Source organism: Mytilus californianus, unplaced genomic scaffold, assembly GCF_021869535.1.
Source record: "Mytilus californianus isolate M0D057914Y unplaced genomic scaffold, xbMytCali1.0.p SCAF_2, whole genome shotgun sequence".
Taxonomy (NCBI): Eukaryota; Metazoa; Mollusca; class Bivalvia; order Mytilida; family Mytilidae; genus Mytilus; species Mytilus californianus.
The window spans coordinates 82039122-82066999 of NW_026262668.1; the positions used below are offsets into that span (position 1 = coordinate 82039122).

The 27878-nt window shown below is 31.4% G+C and overlaps 1 protein-coding gene across 1 annotated transcript; it reads left to right on the plus strand.

Annotated features, from left to right (window-relative positions):
- Positions 1–272: 272 nt before the first annotated feature.
- On the plus strand, positions 273–26973 carry LOC127728329 (uncharacterized). The gene is made up of 6 exons (XM_052235677.1): positions 273–455; positions 1138–1184; positions 17208–17316; positions 21491–21555; positions 22866–22922; positions 25089–26973. The coding sequence occupies exons 1-6, from the start codon at positions 361–363 to the stop codon at positions 25535–25537; spliced, it is 822 nt and encodes a 273-aa protein (XP_052091637.1). The 5' UTR covers positions 273–360; the 3' UTR covers positions 25538–26973.
- The last annotated feature ends 905 nt before the right edge of the window (positions 26974–27878 follow it).

Sequence of the window (27878 nt, forward strand, 5' to 3'; positions counted from 1 at the left end):
TTGCAATCAACGCTTTTATTGTCAACTTTCTTTTTTGCATGTTATATGATTTAAAAAATCATTAACGTGTAGGATTTCTACGAATTTAAATATTTTAAAATACCATTATTGTTATAATTCAGCAAAAAGGAAATAGTCTGAAACATTTCAATTCAACTCTTAGTGTTTGTTGAATGCGGACATCCGATGTATCTTTTTTGTTTTGTGTTTTGTTGTACGATCATGACAGTTGTATAATATAATTGATTATAATATATATTAGTTTCTAAATCTATAAATTCTTCCGGTTTCTTTGTAGATATAGGTTATACCTTCATTTGTTCGAATACTAATGGTTTTGATGGTATTTTCATTTGTGAAATGATATCGCTACTCGTATTTGTAGTAGCATATGTTGTTGATGAATCTGCATGCTTAAAGGGACTAAAAGTATGCCGGAACATCCTGACTGAAAGGTATTGTATCATTCACTAGTCAATGTACGGAGAGTGCGAACCGAAAAAATGCTTGTTTGGTCTATTTGAAACAACTATATGATTGACTGCTGTTTTTCGGGGAGCCGATACAACGGTTAAATTCATGCTGATACAATTAACACCACATACACGTTTAATGGATGGGAAGGAACATCAATTATTAGATATAAGAAGATGTGGTATGAGTGCCAATGAGACAACTCTCCATCCAAGTCAAAATTTATAAAAGTAAACCATTATAGGCCAAAGTACGGTCTTCAACACGGAGCCTTGACTCACACCGAACAGCAAGCTATAAAGGGCCCCAAAAATTACTAGTGTAAAACCATTCAAACGGGAAAACCTGTTAATGAAACATTTCTAGGTTAGCATTTCCGTACATTGATTGTAGTAATTTTTCAGTGAAATAAATGTCTGCAAAATAAAATTAATGATACTACTATATTTTGTTTTTAATAATTTTTGCTTTTAGTTCTTAAAATATGCTAGTGATAAACATAATTTTGATAACAATGTAAACAGCTTAAATCCTAGTTCAATTGCTAAGTACATTTTGGATGTGCTTTTTACACAAGTTTCATAATCAAATAGAAATAACACTGCTCTTTTTACTGTTTCTTTCATGAACATTATTTGATTCTTAATTATTTTTAATTTAAAGATATTATTGTTGCTCGGGCTATGAAGAAGTAAACAACGTATGCATAGGTGAGAATAGCTGTATATATATATTTTTTTAATTTGACCATTGTATAATCGAAGGTGAAACAGGTATGGATAATGGACGTTATTGTTACATTTTATGAAATTTAATTATGTAACTCAGAATATAAAATATCTGCATTTTTTTTACAAATTTTCTTTTCATTGGAATATATATATATATTACATTTATATCTGCCGATTAGTTTATATAATGGCAGATATGTTGACTATTTGTCTTCCTAAAACGGAGAATCCTTCTCTGGGAAAATAGTGGGGTAAAACCAACTTCACCTGCATATGGGATATACATTTTCCAACTCATTCGGTATTCAAGAGCTTGCAGCTGCTACTCAGACTACATAAAACGTCACTAGCGTCTGAGCAGAAAGTTGATGAACCAGGGTTATGTCAAAGAACATTTCGTCCTTTTTCTAAAAAAGTTCATCGGAAGATACCAAGACCTTGTTGATAAATATTCCGTATCAACTTCACAAATAATGCATGATGGTCTTGATGTATAGGTTCTAGGTACTGACGTTGTTTATCATCAAAATAACGTGCTATAGTGTTCTTTTATTTTTTTTTGTAAATTATTGGCCTTTATTGTATGGTCCATTTTTGGTAATGTCCTCTTGACGTGGCTCGGTACTTATACATCCCTCCATTGTGTGATAGTGCTATGGTCATGTTTTGTATTCTTATCTTTCATTTTTTGCGTATGTGCTTTGTCTATATGCCATTTCGTTTTTCTTTGTTGACATATTTGTTTGTTTTATAGTGATTACGATTATAACACAATGTTGACTGCTGTACCCCTATTTTTGACATTTTACCTTTTATGTCTGTGTTGTTCACACATTGTTGTCAATATAATGGAATTGTATGCGACTGTCATACAAATGAGAGGTAAATTTAGAGATTACAAAACGGCAATCGCTTAAAATTGAAATAAATTGAACTAGATAATTTAAGAAGCAAAATTGTCGATACATAAATGTTATATATTAGTCTGTTGCTTATTTGATACTAATTCTCCTTTTATCCACTGAACTTATGAAAATGATAAATCGCATAAAATAAATTAAATATTATTCTTAATTTGTCTCCGTCTTTCGAACGTGTCTGTCGCGAAAAACATTAATTTTTTTATTTGAACATTTATATAAAATTTGTGTTAATAAGGACACTTATTTTAATTATTTTTCTGTTAATGTAAAGTGCATTACTTAACATGATTATACATGTATTTGCAGAATTTCAAATTAATCTAATTAATAAGATAATCGGTATTGTAAAATTTTAGAATCCTACTTGAAAACAGATGTCTGCGGGGTTTATTCCTTGAATGCCAACATCCCTTGATCTACCGACAATTCACCTGTAAAATTATGTTGGCGTTCGAGGAATTAGTCTTGTTCCTCCCACTTTTAAGATTATAATAAACAATTAATTTCCCCATAGGCGACAATGATAGCCTTTTTCGAGATACAGACTTTAGAAAGCTGATTTTTTTAACGAAACCTTGCTAGAATTAAAGAAAAGTTATTAGGACAGTATTTTTTGGTCCAAAAAATATAGGTTCGCGTTGCTTTTCTTAGCGTAATTTGTACTTATCTCCCATGCCTATCAATTTTGCACTTAAAAATACGTGTCTCATCCTAGCGTTTAAAAGACATCTCAGTTCCGTTAGGGCTAAGGAAAATAATTTATTTGGCCTTTGGTATAATGCAGAATGCACGAAGTCTCTAATTACAAAAAATAACGGGCGCACATATCAACCAATCAGGATTAGCTATACTCTTAATTCTGAATACCATGTTATGCTCATAAAATGGCTGCGCCCATAAAATCTAATGGTGTATTGTAACCTATACGCTATTTAATACTTTCTAGAATCATGCAATTCATAGTTCGTTAGATGCATAAATATATATGCCACACAAAAATCATCTTCAAAACGTTCTGGCATTACTCTCTGAATTTTCACAATTTTTTATCAGAGGTAACCCCAGTCAAAAAATGTGAAAAAAAAATTTCTGATTTTTTTAGTAAATGCGGTACTGCTAAAAAGGGCCTGAAGATAATGTCCACTTTCTCCAATGATTCTTTATATGTCATCAAGTACTGATTATATTGATACCAAAACCGATCCAATATGTAACTACTACGGTGAATTTTGAACAACAGTTTTAAATGAAACCATTTTCGTATAAAAGTACATTTTTGAAACAGACTATAGCATTACAAAATATGAAAAATGTGTAAATATTTGTGTTGAAACATCGAAAACTATTCGTTAACAACGAAATGTCATGCCTATTCTAATTTTTATAGTCTGCCATTCGAGTGAACATTTCAATGTTCGAAGGGGATCGTTTCTGTACATTTTCACTGAATTTGGTAATTTCGATAACAGCACTTGGATCGAGATTGTCATGTTTAAAAATCGATTTGTATATCCAAACTCTAGACGTGTATGTGCTTTTTACAAACAAATCAGCAGAAGTTCAGAAAATGACATATTCTCTCCACAGTAAGTCAAAAGTCGAACACACCCTTGTTTCTAAGATAAAACGCTATACAAATATGAAACAGACTATAGCTTAAAAACTAGTTAATCAATAATTCATTTGTCACCAAAAAATACGGTTTCACATCAAATATCAAGTAAAATTACTGTTTTTGACACTTTTTGAGCACTATGATAAAGAAATGTCGACGCTGTATAGATTATAATAAACAATTAATTTCCCCATAGGCGACAATGATAGCCTTTTTCGAGATACAGACTTTAGAAAGCTGATTTTTTTAACGAAACCTTGCTAGAATTAAAGAAAAGTTATTAGGACAGTATTTTTTGGTCCAAAAAATATAGGTTCGCGTTGCTTTTCTTAGCGTAATTTGTACTTATCTCCCATGCCTATCAATTTTGCACTTAAAAATACGTGTCTCATCCTAGCGTTTAAAAGACATCTCAGTTCCGTTAGGGCTAAGGAAAATAATTTATTTGGCCTTTGGTATAATGCAGAATGCACGAAGTCTCTAATTACAAAAAATAACGGGCGCACATATCAACCAATCAGGATTAGCTATACTCTTAATTCTGAATACCATGTTATGCTCATAAAATGGCTGCGCCCATAAAATCTAATGGTGTATTGTAACCTTAATCACCCTAATTGTCAAACAGTTAAATAAGCAAAAAAGGCAATGGACTTACTGACCTTAAAATAATATAGTCTGTTCCAAATATATTTCAACATGTTGGTGTATCAATGAATAAAATTTATGCAATCTACATGGGACAACGTAATTGTTTATATGGGGTTTTTTCGTGGAAAGAAAACGTATTTTAATGTGTTTTTTATTATATAAAAAGTGAATTAATTTCTTATTTGATTGTTCTTTTTTCATAATATTAGGCAATTTGGTGTGTTTTTTTATATACTTTATGTAAATATTTTCCACTTCTTGTTCTTTGTTGGAATAACATTAAGGCTAAAAATATATATGATATTTGTTTTGTTAAAGTCATATATATTACTTAAAATCATAACATACATTGCATTGACAAAATTCAAATTACAGCACATCATCATTCACAGTAAACGTTATAATGAAATAAATTATCAGTCTTTTAAGGGCAGATTTTTATAATTATCTATCAATTTATTGACTTGGATGCAGATTTAAGCTCGCTTCATGTCACATATTATTTTTAATTAATCATAAATCTTAATTTTTGGTTATATATAATGATAAAAAAATATCAAATGGTATTATTCAACAAGAAGATAAATATAACAGAATCCTTATTTTATTATTAAAACATTTCACTAATGTATTTTATCAAATATTTTAAGCATATGTATTTAATAACTTCTATACTTTCTTAAAAAAAAAATCATTTTTAATATTATGACATAGAGATTAAGCTAAAAGTCTTTGCATTTTTTCTTTAGGTATTATTCCACAAGAAAATGGATATAACAGAATTATTAGTTTATTATTAAAACATTTCACAAATGTGTTTTACTAAATTGTTTAAGCACATGTATTTTATTCTTTCTTAAAAAAAAATATTTTTAATATTATAACAAAAAGACATAAAGACATAAAGACAATATTTCAAAGTTTACAGGTGAATTACAGGTAAACATTGTCAGAACAATTCAGAAACAAACTTTAATTACTAAAACAACAAATACCCTTATCTTTGTATAGGCATCAGATTAAAAGTTGGACAAGACAAGACAAGACAAGACAATTTATTACAACTTAGGCACACGTATGGTGCTACAAGAGGATAACATTTATACATTAACAATTACATAATTATACATTTGAAAGCAAGACACACAATAAATAAATTAGAGATATCATACAGTAGAATTGAAATATACCATATTTGAATGATTTTTTTGCAATATTTTGAATTGCAACGTGAATAAAACTTTATTTTAACACTACATTGTAACATGGTATAAATTATGAAAATATCTTTTCTAAATGTCTTAAAAACGTGCACAGTTTTGTTAGAACTGGCACATTACACTGTGACAATAGACCTATGAATTTTAATTGGGAAGGATTTTTTGTGCAATTTGTAGGTATATACATTTCTCTTAATGACATAATTTGTTCATTGGTACATGTTAAAAAATAATGATATTCGTCACCAATTGTATTTGAATTGCAGTGACAGCATATACGATCCTCTTTTGGTGTATTTTCCTCCGACCAACTTCAAGAGGGATTTTGATATTTGAACATCTAAATCTACTGTAGATATAACGATCTGCCACTTTAAGATTGAGTAAATATTGCTCTAAACAAAACATAGTTTTGTATGACGCATAAAAAACACCTCTAGACGAGTTTGTCATATCAGCAAATAGACGCTGTCCGAATAGGTCAACTAATCTCTGTTTTATTTCTTTTTTAATATCCGAACTTTTGATAACACCCTGTGCATTCCACACAAAGGAAAATCCTGTATCATCTAATATTTGTTTCAGAGAGGATAACCATTTAAATGAGTATTGACCTTAATTATGTAAGTTATACATTAACCGATACAAAATCCCGGATAATTTGCTACTACCGCTTTGCACTAACCTTGACCAAAAGCAAAGTAATTTAGTTTTGATATTAATTATTAACGGAAATCTGTCAGTTTCCCCATAGACCACATAATTTGGTGTTGTTGATCTTACATTCAAGACCCTCTTCAGGAAACTTAAGTGCACCTTTTCAATCATTTCAACATTCTCATGACCCCATATTTCCCAGCCATAAAGTAAAATTGGAGAGACTGCAGATCTGAAGGAATGTTTACATTTCTTAACTTGTAGTATAATGCGTATAATGCGTACAACCAGTTTTTTCTTTGATACATTAAAATTACAATTGTATCTCATTAATAATCCCAGATAATTATAACTGTCCGTGAGCTGTAACACCTCGCCTCTTAATATAAATCTCAGATTTCTTTGACGCTTCGCCTTCTCAAACACCATTACTTTTGTCTTATCAATTTTAACATTTAGTTTCAAGTTAGCAAAGTATTCATCAAACTTATTTAACATTCTTTGTAAATCGTCAGCTGATTCTGCCAGTAATATTGTATCATCAGCATATAATAATAAAAACAATTCTAATATACATGCCAAGTTCACTTAGACAGTATTCATTTACCTTTTCTAAACATGTTATATCATGCTGAATAAAATAGCTTTCAAGGTCATTAATGAAAAGAGCAAACAGAAAGGGCATTTTGAAAGTAATTCAATTTCTTGTGCAAACTTGTCTAGTCTATTATTAAGTATAGCTGTAAATACTTTACCTAAATATGATACCAGTGTTATACCTCGATACGAGTCTGGATCTTTAAGATCTCCCTTATTCTTATAAATGGAATTAATTATTCCCATTGACCAGATTTCGGGTATAATCCCTGTGTCGAATACGAAATTGAACAACTTGACGTAAAGAGGTAAACATACAGACACAGAACTTTTAATATACTCGTTTCTTATCCCATCATTTCCAGCGGCTTTATAATTTTTTAAAGTCTTAATGACTTTGATAACTTTTTACTCGGTAATAGCCCATTTAAAATTTCATCAAACTCATTAGACTGTAGGTTAGGTAATTGAAACACTCCCTCTTCATTTACCTCACTTTCATTTAGCTTCTTAAATTGAACTGAAATTAAAGTGAAATTGAACTCTCCCTTTTTGTTTCAGAGAAAATCTATTTAGAACTTTCCAAAATTCTGTCGGGTTATTTTTTGATATATTACGAAGCTCCTTTTCTGTCTTAAACTGATATTTTTGAAGACAATTATTTATTTATTTTTTATATTCCTTACGTGCTCTTTCCAGTGACTTCTTATTATTTATACTTTTATGTTTATTATATTTTATATTTTGCCGAGTGAAATTGTTTTCTTTTCAATTTACATGACTTACCAAACCATGGTGTATTACCCTTTTTGACCCCATGAGCTTTTTTCATCGGACTTTTATTAACAAAAGTTCCAAAAGAATCGTTAGCTGCCTGCGAGTAAAAATTTGTTAAACTAGTTATAAATCCGTTTATATCATGATCATCTTTTTTGAAGGATTCCAATTCATTACACAAATCAAGTATTTTTCTTCGTTCTTTCTTATATTTTCGATGAATTTGTGTTTATCCTGTTCAATTCATTTTATTGACGTCTTTTTATGTGAACTCTTTTCCTCTACTACTAAATTGGCCTCTGTTATTAGTTTGACATGTATGCGGTTGTGTACATCAGATGATAATGCATCAAACGGAAAAACCTCAAACTCTTCTATATTCTTAAAAAGATTTGACGAAACTATAAAATAGTCAATTAAAATGTTGTCTTTCATTGTATCCTTACCTATACCCTTATCTGCCCCAGTCCTTCCCGCTGTAATATTCAAATTATTTCTCTTACACAAGTCTACTAATTTATAACCCTGAGAATTTGGACGCATTTTATCTGCTGAAAATCTTTTTAGTGGAATTTTTAATCAAATCAGATTTTGGTAATCATATAAAAAATCGATAAATCTATCGTTTAAGTTTTCATCTAAAACCTCTACCAAATTTTCATCTGGACGACAAAATTCAAAAGGGTTCCAGTTCTGGCATTAAAATCGCCAATAAATGAACACAATCGTTCATCATCTCTAAGTGTTACCATCTCCCTTTCTATTTCCTCGAAAGCATCTTTTGATGCATATCTGCTATTTTCCGGTGGTATATAAACACATCTGATAAACATGTTTGATTGATTTGAAATATTATTAAGTTGAATCCATTGAACAAATTCACTGTCGGTTTTGATGAACTTGATATTTCTTTCTATTAATTTACTATAAATGACTGAAATGCCACCAGATTTTTTTCTTGTATTTTTTTTTTTACATTTTGAAAAAGAAAGATACCCATCGGGCAAATACAGCATATCAAATTCATCAATTTTTGATTCAATACATACTAGAATATCGTATTTTTTAATAGTTTCAATGAATTTGGGAATAATTAATTTAGATTTTAAGCCACATACATTTATACAAGACACTTTTAACCCCCCAGATTCATAGTTTAAAAGTTCAGTAGAAAACTAATCTCTTGTAGCGGCGTCGTCCTACATATATCTATTGTCTTCATTGTTCGTATCCGATGACTCGGTTCGCGTTAGTTTAAACGGTATAGGTGGTATTGGAGGACTTCTATTAATTTGCTGTTGACTGTTTTTAACAGGGCACCTCTGTACTCAGATGCTGTATTCTATTCTGATCCTGTATTTTGATACTGTTTACCATTGATAAATAGTTTGTCTCGGATCATTTTAACTTGCTTCCCTTCTTGTCAAGCTTTTTTAAGAACCGGGTAAAATTTTTTCCGCCGATTTTCGATCTCTTCAGGGAATTGTTCATTTACGCCAAAACTCTTTCCTTTTAATCTTTTTGTATTTCTTAGCACCGCTTCTAAATCTTTTCTGTATAGAAACCTTGCAATAATAGGCTTTGTACCATTAAGTCCTGGCTTGCCAAATCTGTGGACATTTCCAAGTTCTACGTGGAATTCTATTCCAAGTTCGTTGTACATAAAGCTTCGAAGCTTTTCTTCACAGTTTTCATTTTGGTGAAAACCTAGCCCGGAGAAAATAAGATTGTTGGGAGAAACAGGATTCCGGTTACATCCTTGTTTGCCCACTTTTAATTACCGCAATTATCAAATGGTTATATAAACCAAAAAGACAAAAGATTTACTGATTGGAAAATGGTATAGTCTTTTCCAGTTTACTTATGTGGCATTTTTATACTGTAAAATTCTATAGGTTAAGTTTGTATGCAATTGATGCATATTAAAACGTATTTTTTCTTCATACATTTGGTTGTGAAAAAAATAAAATAACAAAAAACCGAACTCCAAGGAAAATAAAATCGAAAAGTCCCTTATCAAATGACAAAATCAAAAGCTCAAACACATCAAACGAACGGAAAACAACTGTCATATTCCTGACTTGATACAGGCATTTCCTTATGTAGAAAATGGTGGATTAAACCGGGTTTTATAGCTAGATAAACCTCTCACTTGTATGACAGTCACATTAAATTCCATTATATTGACACCAATGTGTGGACAAAACAAACAGACATAATATGTAAAAATGTAAAAAAATAAATAAATAATAAATTGATTTTGATATATATTTTTAATAGCACTAAAACAATTAACATTGTCAATATTACATAAATATCATTAGCACTTAAATTTATCATTTAGAATGTATTTAAAGCATCAAATCTGATATGCAAACATAACATTGGAAACAATTGCAATTTTCATGTACAAGAATGTCTTTAATTTAAGTGCAGAACTATAACCTAAAAATGTGTTATAATAAATTAAGATAAAGATGAATAGATAGAAATCTGAAATTTTTATTAGTTTATAAATATATTTAAAATTCTTATGACATTTATCTCTTTTTAGCTCACCGGTGCCCCATTTGAGCTTATGCCATCACTTGGCGTCCGTCGTCTGTCGTCGTCGTAAACTATTTCAAGAATCGTCTCCTCTGAAACTACTGGGCGAAATACCTTCAAACTTTAAATGAATGTTCCTTAGTGTATGTAGTTTATAAATTGTATCCGAAGTTTTGATCCATCAACAAACGTGGCCGCCATGGCTAAAAATAGAACATAGGGGTCAAATGCAGTTTTTGGCTCATATAGCAAAAACTAAAGCATTTAGAGCAAATCTGAATGAGGTAAAAATGTTCAATAGTCCAAGATCTATCAGCCCTGAAATTTTCAGACGAATCGAACAACCCATTGTTGGGTTGCTGCCACTAAATTGGTAATTTTAAGGAATTTTGCAGTTTTTGGTTATTATCTTGAATATTATTGAAGATAAAGATAAACTGTAAACAGCAAAAATGTTCAGCAAAGTAAGATCTACAAAAAAGTTTTTATATGATAAAAATTGTCAATTGATCTTTTAAGGAGTTATTGCCCTTTAAAGACTATTTTTCACAATTTGTTCATCATGTTTGCTAACATTTAAAAATCTTCTCCTCTGAAACTACTGGGACTAATACTTCTAAGCTTTAACTGAATGTTTCTTACGGTAACTGGTTTATAAATTGTATCCGAAGTTTTGATCCATTAACAAACATGGCCGCCATGGCTAAAAATAGAACATAGGGGTCAAATGCAGTTTTTGGCTTTTATCTCAAAAACTATAGCAGTTAAGAGCAAAAGTGACATGGAGTTAAAGTAATGAATAAGTCAAGATCTATTTTCTATGAGATTTTCAGACCAATTGGACCACCCATTGTAGGGTGACTGTCCGAAATAGTATATTTTTATGAAATTTTACTGTTTTTGGTTTTTATCTTCAATATTATAATAGATAGAGAGAAAGTATAAACGGCAAAAATGTTCAGCTAAGTAAGATCTACATATAAGTCAAATGATCAAAATAGTCAATTGCCTCTTAAGGAGTTATTGCCCTTGAAACGTTATTTTATTTTACATTTTCTCGTGCAAGTCTATTACTTTTTCATAAATCTTCTTCTCTGAAACTACTAAGCTAAATACTTCCAAACTTTAACTGAATGTTCCTTAGGGTATCTAGTTTATAAATTATAACCGAAGTTTTGTTCCATCAAAAACCATCGCCGCTATGGCTAAAGATAGAACATAGGGGACAAAAGCAGTTTTTGGCTTATATTTCAAAAACTACAGCAGTTAGAGCAAAAGTGAAAGAGAGTTAAAGTGATAAATGGGTCAGGATCTATCTGTTATGAAATTTTCAGACGAGTTCGACAACCCATTGTTGGGTTACTGTTGGAAATAGTTTATTTTTATTAAATTTTACTTGTTTTGGTTATTTTCTTTAATATTATAATAGATAGAGATAAATGGCAATAAATGTTCATCTAAGTAAGATCTACAAATAAGTCAACATGATAAAAATATTCAATTGACCCCTTGAGGAGTTATAACCCTTAAAACGTTTTTTTTCACATTTTTTGTGGAAGTCCAATTACTTTTTAAAAAATCTTCTTCTTTGAAACTACTTTGCCAAATACTTAAAAACTTTAATTGAATGTTCCTTAGGGTATCTAGTTTATAGATTGTATTCGGGGATTTGATTCATTCATAAACATGGTGGCAGTTTCTAAAAATAGAACATAGGGGTCAAATGAAGTTTTTTGCTTTCATCTCAAAAACTAAAGCAGTAAGAGCAAAACTGACATAGGTAAAAGTGTTAAACAGGTTTAGATCTACTTGTCAAGTAATCTTCAGACCAATACTGTCCAGAAATAGTTAATTTTTAGGAAATTTTACAGTTTTGGGTTATGTATTATCTTTAATATTATTATAGAAAGAGAGAAAGTGTAAATGACAAAATTGTTCAGCAAAGTAAGATCTACAAATAAGTCAAATGCCTGAAACTGAAATTACAGCCAGGTGAGCGATATCAGGCTCTCATGAGCCTCTTGTTTAATTATATTTTTAGTTTTTATTATTATATTTTTTTCCTTTTTAAATCTCAATAATTTAATTTTGGATGTAACGCGTCTTCTGATTGGCTGACGTTGTTGTGTTTATCAGCTCATAGACATAATTTTGTCATATGACTGTGACGTCATCAACGTTTTTTCATGGTTTAAAATGGAATTTATAATTAAATTATAAGAAATGACTGTAATATTTTTTCTATCTATTCGAAATAACATAAAAATTGTGGTGCACACTTTAAAATAACACGCTACGCGGGTTATTCAGTGTGCACCACATTTTTGATGTTATTTCTTCATAGACCGAAAAAATATTACAGTCATTCCTTAATTATTAATATTTTAATAACTTTTATCTTTTTTTTTTAATTACAAAAATGTTAAAGTGTTCTTTTATTTGTCTTTATTAATATTACTTTTACTGTTTGGTCTGTTTTTGGTGATATACATTTGACGTGGCTCTGTATTTATGCATCCCGTCATTGTGTTGTTTGTAATATTTTTCATTTTTATTTGTGTGCTTTGTCCGTGTGACTTTTTATGTTTCTTTGATACATATGACGTGTCTCTGTACTTTAAACATCCAGCCATTGTGTTATTGTTCTATTATAATATTTGCATACTTTGAACGACAAAATTATTTTATATCTTTACCTGTGTGACGTCTACATTATGACGTCAAACACGCGATTCTACGCCAGAGTTAATGTTAAAATTACGATTCGGTCCCAGTGCTTAAAATCCCTCGATCCTTTATGGGTTGATTTGGCATACATAAATAAAATACAAAAATAAGTAAGCAATGAACGGGGTTGTTAAATGTGATATATGCTATTTTGTGCTTCTTTGTTAAATATTTGTTTCTTTTTGTTGTGATTAAGATTGTGACACGGTGTTGACTGCTGTACTCCTATTTTGACATTTTTACCTATTATGTCTGTTTGTTTTATTCACGCATCGTTGTCAATATAATGGAACTTGATGCGACTGTCATACAAGTGAGAGGTTTAGCGCTATAAAACCAGGTTCAATCCACCATTTTCTACATAAGAAAATGCCTGTACCAAGTCAGGAATATGACAGTTGTTGTCTATTCGTTTGATGTGTTTGTGCTTTTGATTTTGCCATTTGATGAGGGACTTTCCGTTTTGAATTTTCCTCGGAGTTCAGTATTTTTGTGATTTAACTTTTTATAGTTTTTGTTATAATATTTTTCCTTTGTCAAATCTCAATATTGAATCAATTTTCAATAATAAATATGTATTCTTCATAAGATTTTACAGGTAAATTTCAGGTCAATAATATGCCTAAATTAAGAAACAGACTTTAATTGTTAAAACAACAATTCCCCCCTATGTTTATATATATGCATGTTATTAAAAGTGACATCCATTCATAAAATGTTGGCATTCGAGGAAGACACCGTCTGTGACCCCTGCTGTTTCGACTAGCATGTTTTCTAAAGATATCCGCAAATTTCAACATGTGTTTGGTCACCTGCAGGTGTGAATATCAGATAAAGTTGTCTAGTTCAAATTCGTTGTTAAAACTTTCCTTTAGTATATCATTGCATATCAGTAATAGTGTTTTCCGGGCAGCGTCCTCTCCCCCTTTTTTTATTATACCCGGAACATTATTGTAAAATTGCTTCTGTGGAACATTTTTGTGTTTTTAGTCGGTATGCAATGAAATTTTGGAAAAATATGCTGATTAGTTTAAGAAAATCATTATATAAATTCATTAGTAAGAGCTTTGATCTATTGACTTCTATCTAATAACTTTCAAGTAATCTAGGACTATATCATTATTGATAGTGTAATCGTCCCAAAAGTAATGTATAGAGTTCTTAGTGGCGGAGCATCAATCAGCGGGTGGCGGTCAGTTTAAGTTCTTATGCTCTTTTAATATAAAAAAATGCCCCTGATTGAGTCGATTTCATAACTTCCCGAAATGGAGTCCAAACGTATGGATATAGCTTTCGTGTACCTAATCTTCATATCTTCATTTTTTCGCATAGCAAAAGCTCTTCTAGGACAATAAGTGTAGCGTGTTTTATGATTTTTAAACAAAATGCACCATCGCGGGGCGAAGGTAGCATTAAGGGTTGAAGGCCTTTTTGAGAAAAATGTCTCAAAGAAATCGTGGCTGAAAAGTTAGTGAAATTGATAAAATTCAACATACAATTCTTGGAGATAAAACAAGAAAAAAAGCAGACTAAATTTGTTTTTTTTTAAGAAAAATCGCTAACTAACTGAAGAAAATCTAAACAGAACTGACAAGGCTACTGTCGCATTCAATCTTCAATCATTAATTACAAAATACTGTATAACCATCTTTAACTGCTTATTGGCATCATTTTGTGGAATAATTTGTTTTACATTGGTGAAGAGGAGACTATTTGCTTTGGCATAATCGAAATATATACAAAATTCTTAGTAAAACATATTGTGTTCGTTATTGATTTTAGCAGCTTCATTTCTGTGGTAATACAATGTACGATGCATTTTTTTTTGGTGAGAATGACTGATTTAAAGCACAGTCAAGCTAATCTGATCTTTACCAATGTCGTGTGGGTGTCCTTTTTGTCGTGTAGGATATATAAATACGCCGTCACAGCGTTTCAGAATTGGAACGATAAATCAGTAGTATTGTGCTTAAGAGTGTCACGCTCTTTACCCGTGAAAGAGCATATGAGGGGTCGGTAGGTGTCCTATTGTAAGGCAAAATGTCTGTCACTACCAAAAATTCCCCTTGTGTCTGTTCAAATTTCTCTCCCTTTCCCTGGGTAAACCACTTTGCAAAATCTTCTTAACTAGTATCTGGACAATAATTACATGGAGCCTTTTTGTCGTTTGTTGCTGTATATTATATTTGTTTTTCTTTTATTGTTTTGTAAATAAATCCGGCCATATGTTTTCTCGTTAGAATTGTTTTATATTTGTCATTTCGGGCCTTTCATAGCTTACTTTGCGGTATGGGTTTGCTCATTGTTGAGAAAAATAATATTAGAATTTAAACCATTCAGGTGTCCTTATTTCCAATTTGATGACAGGGAGAATAGCACTAAATGTTATGTTGAAGTATATAAATTTGAATTTAAGACATTAAACTCATACATTTTTAAAAATAAACTTTTTTCACCTGGTGTCAAAAAACTTATAACAATTATAATTTGTACAAACTTACATCTTGTACGCAACATATATATAGTTATTAACGTCTACGTCATTTGATCTATGGTGGAGAGTTGTCACATTGGCAATCATACGACATCTTCTTTTTTTTCTATATATTAAAAACATTGGGGATATATATATTTATATAGAACTTTCGGAAAAATTACGCCTGTATATATATTTTTATGCTTTTTTACCGTAAAATGTAATACATAAGATCAAAATAACACCAATGACAGTAGAAAATACTAAAACCAACTTAATGAATATTCCATAAAATAAAACGAGAATTAATCTGTTTGGTTTTTACTGTACGAGATTACCGGGATCGACTAACTAAAAGTACATCAATATTTGTTTAGTTATGAATTAAAGTATGAAAAAAGTACATGCAAGTAACAACAAAGACATTAAATCTATACTGTTAACTTAATAACCTTTATCAATTACTTTATTCAAAAGACCAATAATTCGACTTGGAGGGTATCTAAATTTACGAGCTATATGGCAAAAAAAAAGTCATCGTCAAAAACAGGAAATTTTGGAAAAATCTCCATTATAGTGAATCTAAAACTAGAGTTTTCCTGGTATTTTCGACAGTAAAATTGCCAATTTGACTTTATTCAAACGCTCTGATAAAATTGAATTAGGGAAAATAAAATTACAAATCAGCAGTAATGTTTTATTTAAAATCTTGATTATGAGGGCCCCGCCGAATGGCGGACGCCATATAGTGATCAGTCTGTCCGTCCGTCTGTCCGTCCGTCTGTTCGTCCGTCCGTCCGTCCGTAACAAATTGTGTCCGCTCTATATCTAGAGAACCGTTATGATTTCAAAGTTTATACTTGACATGTATATTAACCAACACCAGAGGGTGTGTCATAATGTATGTACAACTTCCTAGGTCAAAGGTCAAGGTCAAAAACTTTGGTTTTAGTTGACAACCCCATGTCCTATGGTAAAGACCGTGTCCGCTCTATATCTTGAGAACCATTATGATTTCAAAGTTTATACTTGAAATGTATATAAACCAACACCAGAGGGTGTGTCATAATTTATGTACAACTTCCTAGGTCAAAGGTCAAGGTAAAAAAACTTTGGTTTCAGTTGACAACCCCATTTCCAATGATAAAGATACAAATTTTTTACCACACATTATTCACAGCGGGGCCCACAGAGATGGCTCCCATCTCAATGATATCTAGTTGTATTTGATATAAATTGAAGGGAGGGTGTGTGGTATAATTTACAATGAGACACCTATCCACCAAAGACAATTGGACAAGGTTGTGAACAGTAACAGGGCGTAGGACGCCCTTCGACAATCGGAAAAACCAATATCATTCAAAAATCTATAAGAGGTCCCGGGATGACAAATTGAGAAACAACCCAAAAGAGAAAACCAACTGTCTGATTTAAAAAAATACTTTATCACAAAATAGTATTATAAGTTCTATAGTAGCAGTCAATTCAATTTTAAATACAATCCAGATTACAGATCTGTATTTATTATAGCGACAAAGTTTTATATACTGTCGAAATGTGCATCTGGTGCAGTAAAATTGGTACCGTAAATGTTATTATATTGATTGATTCTTGGTTGCTTAATGTTATTATAGATATATTAGTTATTTCATTTTGGATTATTTTGCTTATATATTATATTAGGGGGGACCTTGTTTTCTTTTCTTTTTATTTATTCTAGATTGAGGAGTTGGTTTGTTTTTGTTTTATTTATTTGCTTTTCATTGCATGTGTATCCTTTTGTATGTGCTTAATGGTCAAGTATTTTTGCAGAATGTAAAATTGGTTATGCGTCAATTGAAGGTCAATCGTGCATGCCCTGTAATGAAGACAGATTTGGTAAGCGATGCCTAAATCGTTGCGAATGTGTCAGTTGGCAAAGGTAAGTACTTAAAAATAACCGATTATTTCTAAATTATAAACGTATTTATAAGATATTGTTAATGGGTGCTTGCTGCTAAAATTCAAATAACATTTTCACAAGTTAGGTCATGTTTTAAACAACATTTACAAAATCGGGTCACTCCATTTTGACATGACCCATTTCTGTCTTTCCATGCATAGTAGTATTCAAATACAAAAGTGAACAATATAGCAAACATTTTCCGCCTGGGTAGTTTGGACAATACAATACATGTACTTACATTTTTTTTTATATTTTGATCATTTTCCTATTTGAAAATGACCATGACCTACGGTAATGTCAATATTTAGGCCTTAAAAGTGTACAAAACAATTGCAATATTGTTAAAAGGAAACAGTAAATATAAGTATCAATAAATATTTCGGATAATCCTTCATCAGTGTGATCACGATGATGTAAATGAATCATATTAATCTATTTTTATTTCACTAAAACAATCTCTAACGTAATATAAATTAAAAACCGAACCACGCTTGTATAATTCGACATGCATCCAAAATGCATAGTAATGTGCGATTTGAACCGGTATAATTCTAACATTTCACAATTTACGATGGTTATGTAATTCCAACAGAAACTGCGTATATATACATCCCCAATGAATAGCGCACTGTCCGATTTGAATTGGTATAATTGTAAATTTTCAAAGTTGACGAAGGTAAAGACATTACGCACGGTATTGATACCACTGAGCGTTACACGGCGTTCTGAATAAAACAAGAATGTTAACGTTGTTCCAAAGAACGTTTCAAACATGCAAGCTTTTGACTTATGTGAAAATCCCGCCCAATGCAACCGGGGTATGACATTTGCGCCGATTTTAAAAAGTTTCAATCTTTCATTTGCGCCGATTAAGCACAGGTTAATTACAGGTGAATGTTATTTTTTAGTTATCAATATAAAAACCTCTTCCGTTAGCCAGTTGTACATATGTTATAAATTGTCAATTATAACATGTATATAACTGTTGTCCCCTGCAAATAGATTGTTGTCGTTTTCATCTGGCACATACACTGGTGGAGGAAAATCCAGTCTGTTGGTTTAAGTATACATTTTTAAACAGAGTATAAAGACAAATCAAGTGACACTGGTAAATGACTATCTCAATTTTTGGGCTATCATTCCTTCCCCCAGATGAAATCGAGGACTGCTTCACGTTTGACATTAGGTCTGAAGCTCCTTCTGGTGACAGATGTCATGCATTCTTAGACTACGTATTATTAAAGTATTTATAAATGCTTAAATTCACGTTATTCACCTTATTTCTGGGCAGCTACACCCCTTGAAAATTGTAAGAGGACGAATAACAGTCCTGTATCGTTTCATTCGCATAAATTGACTTCTATTGCTTGAAATCCTTATTTCACCTCCCCGTGGTGAGCAGGGGATAACAGCTATATACATGTTATAACTGTCAACAGAAGAGATTTATAATGATAAATAAGAAATAAGAAATAACATTCACCTGTAATCTACCTGTACACAATCGGCGCAAAAGAAAGAAAAAATCGGCGCAATTGAAATAAAAAATCGGCGCAAATGCAAAACGCCGATGTAACCATATAATTTACATTCTTTAATAAGTATTCATTTTGCAGAGATATTCGAAGTTACTTCATTATCTTTTTTCGTTTTTTTCCAAGCCGGGGTTGGCATCAATAAATGCAAACATTGCTGATATCCAAATTTCCATAGAATTTAAAAAAGGAATTAAAACTGTGTCAAAATTGTTCCCATCAGCAATGTTTAACACAAAATAACAGTTTAATGTCTTGAATGTATGTAACATGATTTAAAATATGTTTGTATATCATTTAGCGTCTTTCAGTTTCAAAATACTGAATGTTTTGAAACTTTTAAAACTGATTTTGAAACTATGAATGACACAAATTCAGGGCCGGAAAATTGACACTACCTCTGTACTCTTATGACGAGCGTGATTCCAAAATATCACATTGAATGTCTTCATTTATAAACTTCGATGTCTTATTTTCTTAATTTACTTTTACTGTTTGTGTATTATCAGTTTCTCCTTTTTCTTAAAATTAAGCAATGTTCTCTTTGCCGCAAGACTTATTCAATCTTGGCTAGTAAAATTTTTAATACTTTGTTTTTTTTCCTGTCTATTTCTTCTATTATATGTTTCTTTTTGTTTGTTGGTATTTGGTAATTTATCTCCCTCAATGTGAACCAAAAGGAACAAGTATTGGTAAAACAATCTTAGGAGAGCTGATTCATTTCACCCAAAGGAAGAGCGGAATATTGTTTTTACATAATCCTCCATCCGCCAAATAAAATGACGTGCAAATCATTACAAGTTTCAGGAAATTTTGAATATTTTATGTTGAAAAACGAAGACAGAAATGGAGAATATGTTTGCGTTGAAATCGTCATTTTCGTGGGTTTTTTTGCCGTTTAAATATGTTCATCCAATGTAATTTGTGTTCATCCAATGAAATCTTGGTGCATACGAAATCAACTAAGTAAAACGAAATAAAAAATAATATGCATTTCGTCTTGTAGGAGCCTTTGATAGTTCACTATATGACATTAGCCTTACTAATTGTTGAAAGCGGTACTGTGCCCTACTAGTATCTGTACGTACATTATAGATCGTGCTTTGATCTCTGGTAGATAGTGGAGACCACTATCTACCAGAGATCAAAGCACGATCTATAATGTACGTACAGATACTAGTTTTGGCATATTTTATATAAATTTCATTGCCGAAAAATCCGGGATTAAAAACTTATCATCAAAATCTTCCAATTGGTACTCCGCTACAAAAAAAAAAAAAAAATCCCTAGGTCGCCTCATTACAGAAAAAAGTACAATGGAGTTCAAATCTACTGTTGGAGGTTGGATTTCAATTTCCACAATACCAGAATATATATTCTATATGAAAAAAAACGTTTCCTGTTTTAAGAGATTAAGAACGAAATCGGGACTATACCATAACAATATGGTTTTAACCTATTTAAAAAAAGTGACTGTCTATTTAGCCAAAACGAAAGATTTGAAGGACACTTTCTGAACTTGTCCTCTTATGTTTTATTGTAAAAAGTTATTGATGACATACCTTTTTATGATTAAATTACTGTATATACTTCCTAAATAAAACTCCAGATTAGAGATACATACTCGGGGCCCTTTATAGTTTGCTTTGCGGTATGAGTTTGCTCATTGTTAAAGACTGTACGGTGACCTATAGTTGCTAACCTTCTCGTAATTAGGTCTCTGGTGGAGACTTGTTTTCGTTGGCATTCATTGAAATCTGAAACCTGTCTCCAAACATGTACATATATATATATGAATATAGTTATTTTCACCACCTAAACGCTGTTACAACAGCTATATGAGTATTGAAAATTTGTATACCAGCTGAGAGATGCAAATTCTATAAGAAGACAACGGAACCCCACCTTCAAGGGAAAGCAAATTAACTATAGAAAGTAATAGTCGTCAAGTTTGTCACTCCTTTCTGTATGGATATAGTTATTATAGAAATTCTAATATCAAGGTCTAAAGAAAGACATTGATCACCATCATAGTCAGAAAATGTAAGAGTAAGATACATTTGTTTATTTCGAATAATCAGGATCCTGCAAGTTTTGTTCGGTGTTTTAGGGCTGGACATATTTTATAAACACTCGCCTATTGCTCAAAACCGTATGCTTACCTCTACATGTATCTTTTATATCCCCGCTCCGAAGCGGATGGTATAAAGTAATGGGCATGCCTGTTCATTCGTATGCCCTTCCGTCCGTGCGTCCTTCAGTCCCATTTTGTATCCACTACTCATATGAATCAACCCTAACAGAATGTTTTTGAAGCTTTCACAGAATCTTACTCCCAAGATGTACTATTGCACCTCACATATGATTTCTTAATACAAATTATTTTGGGGTTAAACTTTAATGTGGCATAACATTGATGTTTTCATAATGTCACACCACAGATCACATTTGTATCAGCTTAACCCCTGATCTAATTAGAATATTATATATGATGAAAAATGGTCTTCCAAATCAACAGCAAGTAATATAAACTTGTAAATTGTTTAAATGAAACATGTATATGTATTGGTTCTCTGTTGCCGCAAGTGACTTGATTTACCATTTTATTTCTCTAGATGTGATAATGTTAAAGGTTGTGTACCAGGAGTTGGAACTGCTTTTAATACAACAGCTGGCAATGGTATATATATATATATGCGTATATACAATTTTAACTTTTACATAACCATTAAATATTCTATCATAAACGACCAATCGTAACTCATCAGCATGTTAAATAATGTTCATGACTCAAGTTGATAGAAGATTGTTTGAACTTTTTCAAAGTTGCGTCGCTTCGTAAGAAGTATTCCACAGTATTTTAATCAATATAGGGATGGTGATTGTTTTTGCGCAATGTTGAAGCTTAAGATTAACAATTATATTTATAAGTAAACAGCAAATCATTGGTAGCTTAAATATTAATCTTTAAATTTAAAGCCACAGACTTCAAAAAGTAAAAAAAATAATGAAAGTATATTGTTAATAAGTATCAACATTATTTTTTTATACCATTTTTCACACAAATTTTGTTTAACATTCCCAATTTCCCAGTGGCAGTCCAAATTTTCCCGTCCTTCATCCCGGTTGACTTTCCTCGCATAAACTACGTACATGTATTGTACTTATTTTCTCGTTCTGAAAGGCTTGGAATATTTGCCGTTGGACGTTAAGCAAGCAAGCAACAATCAATCAATCAATGTTTCACACTATTTACTGCTCTTGTTATTGAACACGACGTACAGAAAAGTGGATTTTAAGTATCAAAACTATATCGAACATTTATGTGAGCAATTATCCACATTGATAAATGGAGAGAGTTTGAGATTTGATTTGTTCATTTGTTTGCCATACTATAATAGCGAATAATGACTCATTGAAGTTTTACTCCTTGATTTATTCATTTTTCAGTATTTTTTGGTGACAGCTGTGAAGTGTAAATCACGTTAAATTTAATTGCATTTGATAGGGAAATATGAAAAACATTCAAATTGAAATATCTTTTTACTCAGAATATAACATAATAAGATAAAAATCTCTATTTGTTAGCAGTCTAAATTCCGATTTTGCTACTGTAATTCTACAAAAAATCTTAGACAGTTGGATGATAAGGGATGTCCACAATGAATCAGATAAGCAATGATATATACCTTATGTAAAGATCTCCATGGGTTTATCCCTCTTTTACTATGGCTGTGGCGCGTCAGGCTTTAATGTTACTAACCACATATCTGCAGTATGTCCGGTATTGGCCAATGTGAGTTATGCATGTGTTATAAATCTTAGTTGATAAATAAAAAAAAATGTACACGTCTTATTTTCGGCAAAATTATCCGAGGACTGTTCATCTATCATGTAACTGTGTTAACTTTCCTGACTTCTTCTATACTTCAGCAGATTTTTTTTATTTATTTCCTTGAATGAATGATAATATTGTTATCTTGTTTGCAGAAAACATCGCAAATGTTACAGACGTTTCTATTGAAAGCTCTATGGAGACAACCACAGGTAAAATGAATCCATTTTGTATGCTATGGGAAAATTTTTCGAAAATACTTACAATTTTCCGTGTAAAATATCTTCTTGGTAAGGCTGTTGTTCATATCTATGTTGTTAAAAAAAATCTATACATGTGTAAAATGACAATTTTTGGGCAAATGTGTCAATTTCGACAGTTTTATGACGCCATATTAACAACTATTAAATGTGATATATTTGCACCAAAGTGTCCAGATTATATTACATTACACAATTTTCCAAAAGACAAAACGTCTGGAATAAGTTTATAATTTCTGCATTTTCAGGGGCCAAATCGTACCTCTTGCATTACAACCCGAGTTTTTGAAGTTCCTAATATACGATCTTTTGGAGACGAAGCGCCCGTCTGGCGTACACAATGTTAAGCCTGGTATCTATGATAAGTTTATTTCCTCTATTGTGAAATCACCGAATGCAACTTATTAACTTTTTGCAATAGTATTAAAACCACTATCAACTTTTTGCAAAAGTATTAAAACCTTTGACTTCTTTCACATAAGTATTCCTTTGTATTAGCTACGACCCCATCATCTTTTCATTGATTGTGACTATACCGAATTAGACTTTTTTTATCACCTAGTTTGCACTTACCATAAGCAACACGACGGGTGCCAAATGTGAAGTAGGATATGCCTACCTTTCCAGAGCACCTGAGATCACTCTTAGGTTTTGGCTGGTTCATGTTGCTCAGTCTTTAGTTTTCTATGACGTGTATTGTCGACTGTTATTCAAATTTTATCATTTTTCTTTTTGTCATGGTTTTGTCGATTTTGTCTTTGACTTGTGAATGGTACATTGGTATCTTCCGCTTCCTTCTTATTACCGAACGGTATATTTTATGTCATGGGCAAATCGACAGCTGCCACTAGTGGAGCAGAAACCGCTTATTATGAGCAACTCGTTTAACCTTTATTTTGGTGGGGTTCGTATTACTCAATGTTTAGTTTTCTGTGTATTATTTTGTTATGTTGACAGCTTTTTTTTTTATTCGTCTTTAACTTTATGCCAAAGTGTAGTCTGTTTTTGTCGATTTTGTCCAACAGTGAGTATTCTTTTCTTATTCATGAGGATAAGACCGATTTTTCATCTTTTAGACGTTTGACCATATCAATAAGTCCATTTAAATTTCTTGGTTTGTTTTGTGGTTTTAAAAGGATCTTAGTAAACGAGGGCTGTAAAAGTTTAATTTCACACTTTGTTGTAGAACCTCGTGTCATCCTGTAACGCAGAGAATCACCAGCTCAGTAGTCGCCACTTCTGTGATGACATGAATTATCATTGATTTGTAAATAAGCTGTTTACAAAACTTTGAATTTTTCGAAATACTAAGGATGTTCTACCCCAGGAAGAGATCACCTTACTTGTATTTGACAAAAGCTTTTGGGATTTTGAGTCCTCAAAGCTCTTCAACTTCGTACTTTATTTGGCCTTCTTAATTTTTTTTGATTAGATCAAAAACTTTATCCTGGTATCTGTGATGAGTTTGTTTGTAGTTTATGAAATGCAGGAACAGTTTACATGATATCTCTTTAGCTTGAACATCGTGTACTTAATTTAATAAATGTTTAAATTTGACGTCTAAGATATTTTTATTTTAGTTCTTTAAATATACACAAAAACAGTTGAAAGATTGGAACTGGGACACTTTTTTTGTCTCATCTTGTATTTTGCATCTTTTAATCAACATTCACAAAATTTAACTTGAATCACCCTAAGCAAGAACAGGATACCTGTAATATGCAAAAAAGAATGTTCCATACAGAAACCAAAGTTCTTATCAAAGTAAATCTATGTAGTGAATAATATTTAATTTCAAGAATGTACGTTAAGTTGATTAAACATCTTTTAAATATTTTATTATATTATTAAAAACTTTAAAGTGTTCAAATTCCATTAGGATTTGTCAAATATCTATTTTGAGAGTGAATTATATATAGTAAAATTGATCATACCTATTTGGATATAATTCTTACGATATTGGATTGTGGATTTCCGGCTTGGGTCGCAATTGATTGATTTCCCGTCTTCCTGTTTTTGTTTACCTACCAAAAAATTGATATCAAAATATACTTCATATACATCGTATTCATTATTTTATTAAAGCTTTTTCACATTTCTATGTTTGATCTTCGGTAGGTTTTTCAAAAGAACATTTGCTGATATATTCACTGGTAGCAACAAGCATGATCTTCGCCGTTGGGACGTGTTTTGTCTGTCGTAGATTACAGAAAAAGAGAGCAAGAAGAGAAGAGACTGCAAATGAGACAAATTCAACTCCTATTCAAATAACAAAGTCTGGGAATAATACATTTATTAGCATAGAGGAGAACTATTTGATGAAAAACACTTTCACACATGAATCAATGAATCCCGTTATTGAAACAGAAGAATCAAAGTCTCCAGACAAACAGGAGACAGACACTGACGAAGACAGTAACCTCCATCCTTACAACAGCATTCTAAAACCAGAAACCAACGTTGGACAAGGAGAGCGTTCTCAAAAACCGTTTCAAACGTTCAGAGAAAGTTTGGCGGAATCAACAGAAAATATAACAAACCACTTGGATCATTATACAGAGGACTGACAGCTTCAAGACAGGTTTCTGTGAGGATGGAAATAGTAATGCGAACAAGCTATCGAGAATGAAAATGTTATGCTTGATTTATCATCTTATTGTCATTTTATTTTGCCTTTTTGTATTACTATTTTTTTTAAATTTCAATGGAATCTGCATTCTCAGAAAGGGGTATATGTTGTGTAACTAGGTATCTTGGTATAACTTAAACATATTCTATTCAGAAAATAACTGAAAGCTAAAACCTATATACGTCATTTTAAGCAACATGACAATAAATGTGTACCAAGACAACTTCTATTCTAAGAGAAATAACCCAAATTATATATCAATACCATCTCACACAACCATATTAAAAAAAAGGTCATAATATAGTAATGATGGATAAATACAAGTGTTGTGGCGATAACTATGACGAAAACTGACAGAACTTCAATTATTAGGTGTGAGATATATATATATAACTTGTATCGAAATCAGTTGCTGAATATCATTAATATTGTTATATTGTATCAACCAAAGAACAAATTTAACCAATTGCGATTTATACTGTTTGATAGTCCAATTACCTTGGATAAACAAAATCTAGGTTTTTACCTTATTTTCATATAAATAATTACATATGAAGTGAAAAAGAAATACAAATAAACATAATAAATTAATATATAAGATGGGTTGTCAATAAGAGTGATCATCTGATGTAATATACACATGGCAATACTGTTTATGTTGTCTCAAAATCTTTTGCACTACCATAACGAAGATTTTTCACATCAAAATTGACAGCAATTTCTTTAGTTATGAATACCATAAACTGGGCTTAAATAAAAAAAAGTGACTTGAATGTTCAAATTGGTCACCGCATTGGGGGCAATGTGATCTGTCAGACTATTGGCTATGTTGAACTATTCATGTGTCTTTTGTTAGTCTGTATATAATTTCCTTTAAAATGTATTAACAGATGTACTCGATTTTGCAGGTGGGGTAAAGCCTTCTATAAGCGTATAATACTAGGTAAAAAGCTCTTTTCATCAGATACGGTATTACAAAAAATTATTCGCAGATGTTTGTTGCATTATGTTATATGTATATACGTTTTCCACATGAGGTTGAATAATTTCATACAAATATTCCGGAGCATGCCCATTTACTATATTTGCATTTTGGTATCTTCTTCGCCTTTTAAGTTGATACTCGATCAGGCAATGACAGGTAAGGCGACGTTATGACTTGTGTTGACTTCAGTCGTAAACAACATATATTGAAGTGTACGATATGATACTGCTAAAAAAAATAGAAAGTCGTTTAATTAAGAAAATAAATAAATGATTGCATTTTTCATAGACTCTTCCATCTGTATCAATATCTAGATAAAGATCTAGATGAAACAAACTTTTCTTGTCTGTAGTATCTTATACACACATTTAATAAAACAATAATCAAGATCACAGGCTTATAATTTAGTACACCAGACTCGCCTTTTGTCTTAACAAGACTCCTCAGTGGCGCTTGAACCAAAACAGTTTGAAAGTCTAAATTAATAAGTTGAATAGCACTGAAATTCAGGCGTCACGCCAACAATTCACCCCTCGAATTTAGAACATATGTAATAGAAGCCTTACTCTGACAAACAATAGTGTTTTAGATGTTCTTGTTTACTTTAACTAGCAAAAGAATTTACGTGAATTAAACTTTTCCTTAATTAGACATTTTGACATTCATGTAGAATTAAGGATAAACATGGTTTTCTCCAAGTTAAACTTAAAGTGAAATATTTAGAGAGTTGTATAAAAAATTTAAAAACAATTTGGTAAGAAATGTAGGGACTTTTATGGTTGTTTTGACACCTGAAAACCAATAATTACCAAAAGTAATGCCAAATATTGTTAAGCCATCATGGCCTGTGGGTAAAAAAAAACCTCCGTGTTTTCAAATGATTTTAACATCTTGTGAACAGTTAAAAGATAAATGTAATATACGTCAATGATACAGCAACCCAACGACACAAATAACCAAAAGACAAGTTTCTGGACACTCAAAAATATGAGTAGTAACCACGAATAAGATTAAGATTATTGAATGAAATGAATCATCAATATATATAAAAATGAAAGAACTTGACATTCTTGACTTTATGGAGTATTTGTACAAATTTTTCTCAATATGAGGACAAGATTTAGTCGGCTAGTAAGACCAATTAGAACATCGATGGTTTTTTGAAACTTCTGTGTACCAAACTTTCAGTTGTCGGTTGAAACGTATTCGATTGAATGTTGGAACAGTCGATTAACAAAGTCAAGTTAAAATGATGTCTTCTTCGATGCTCAATGTATAAGCTATTATAACGAGT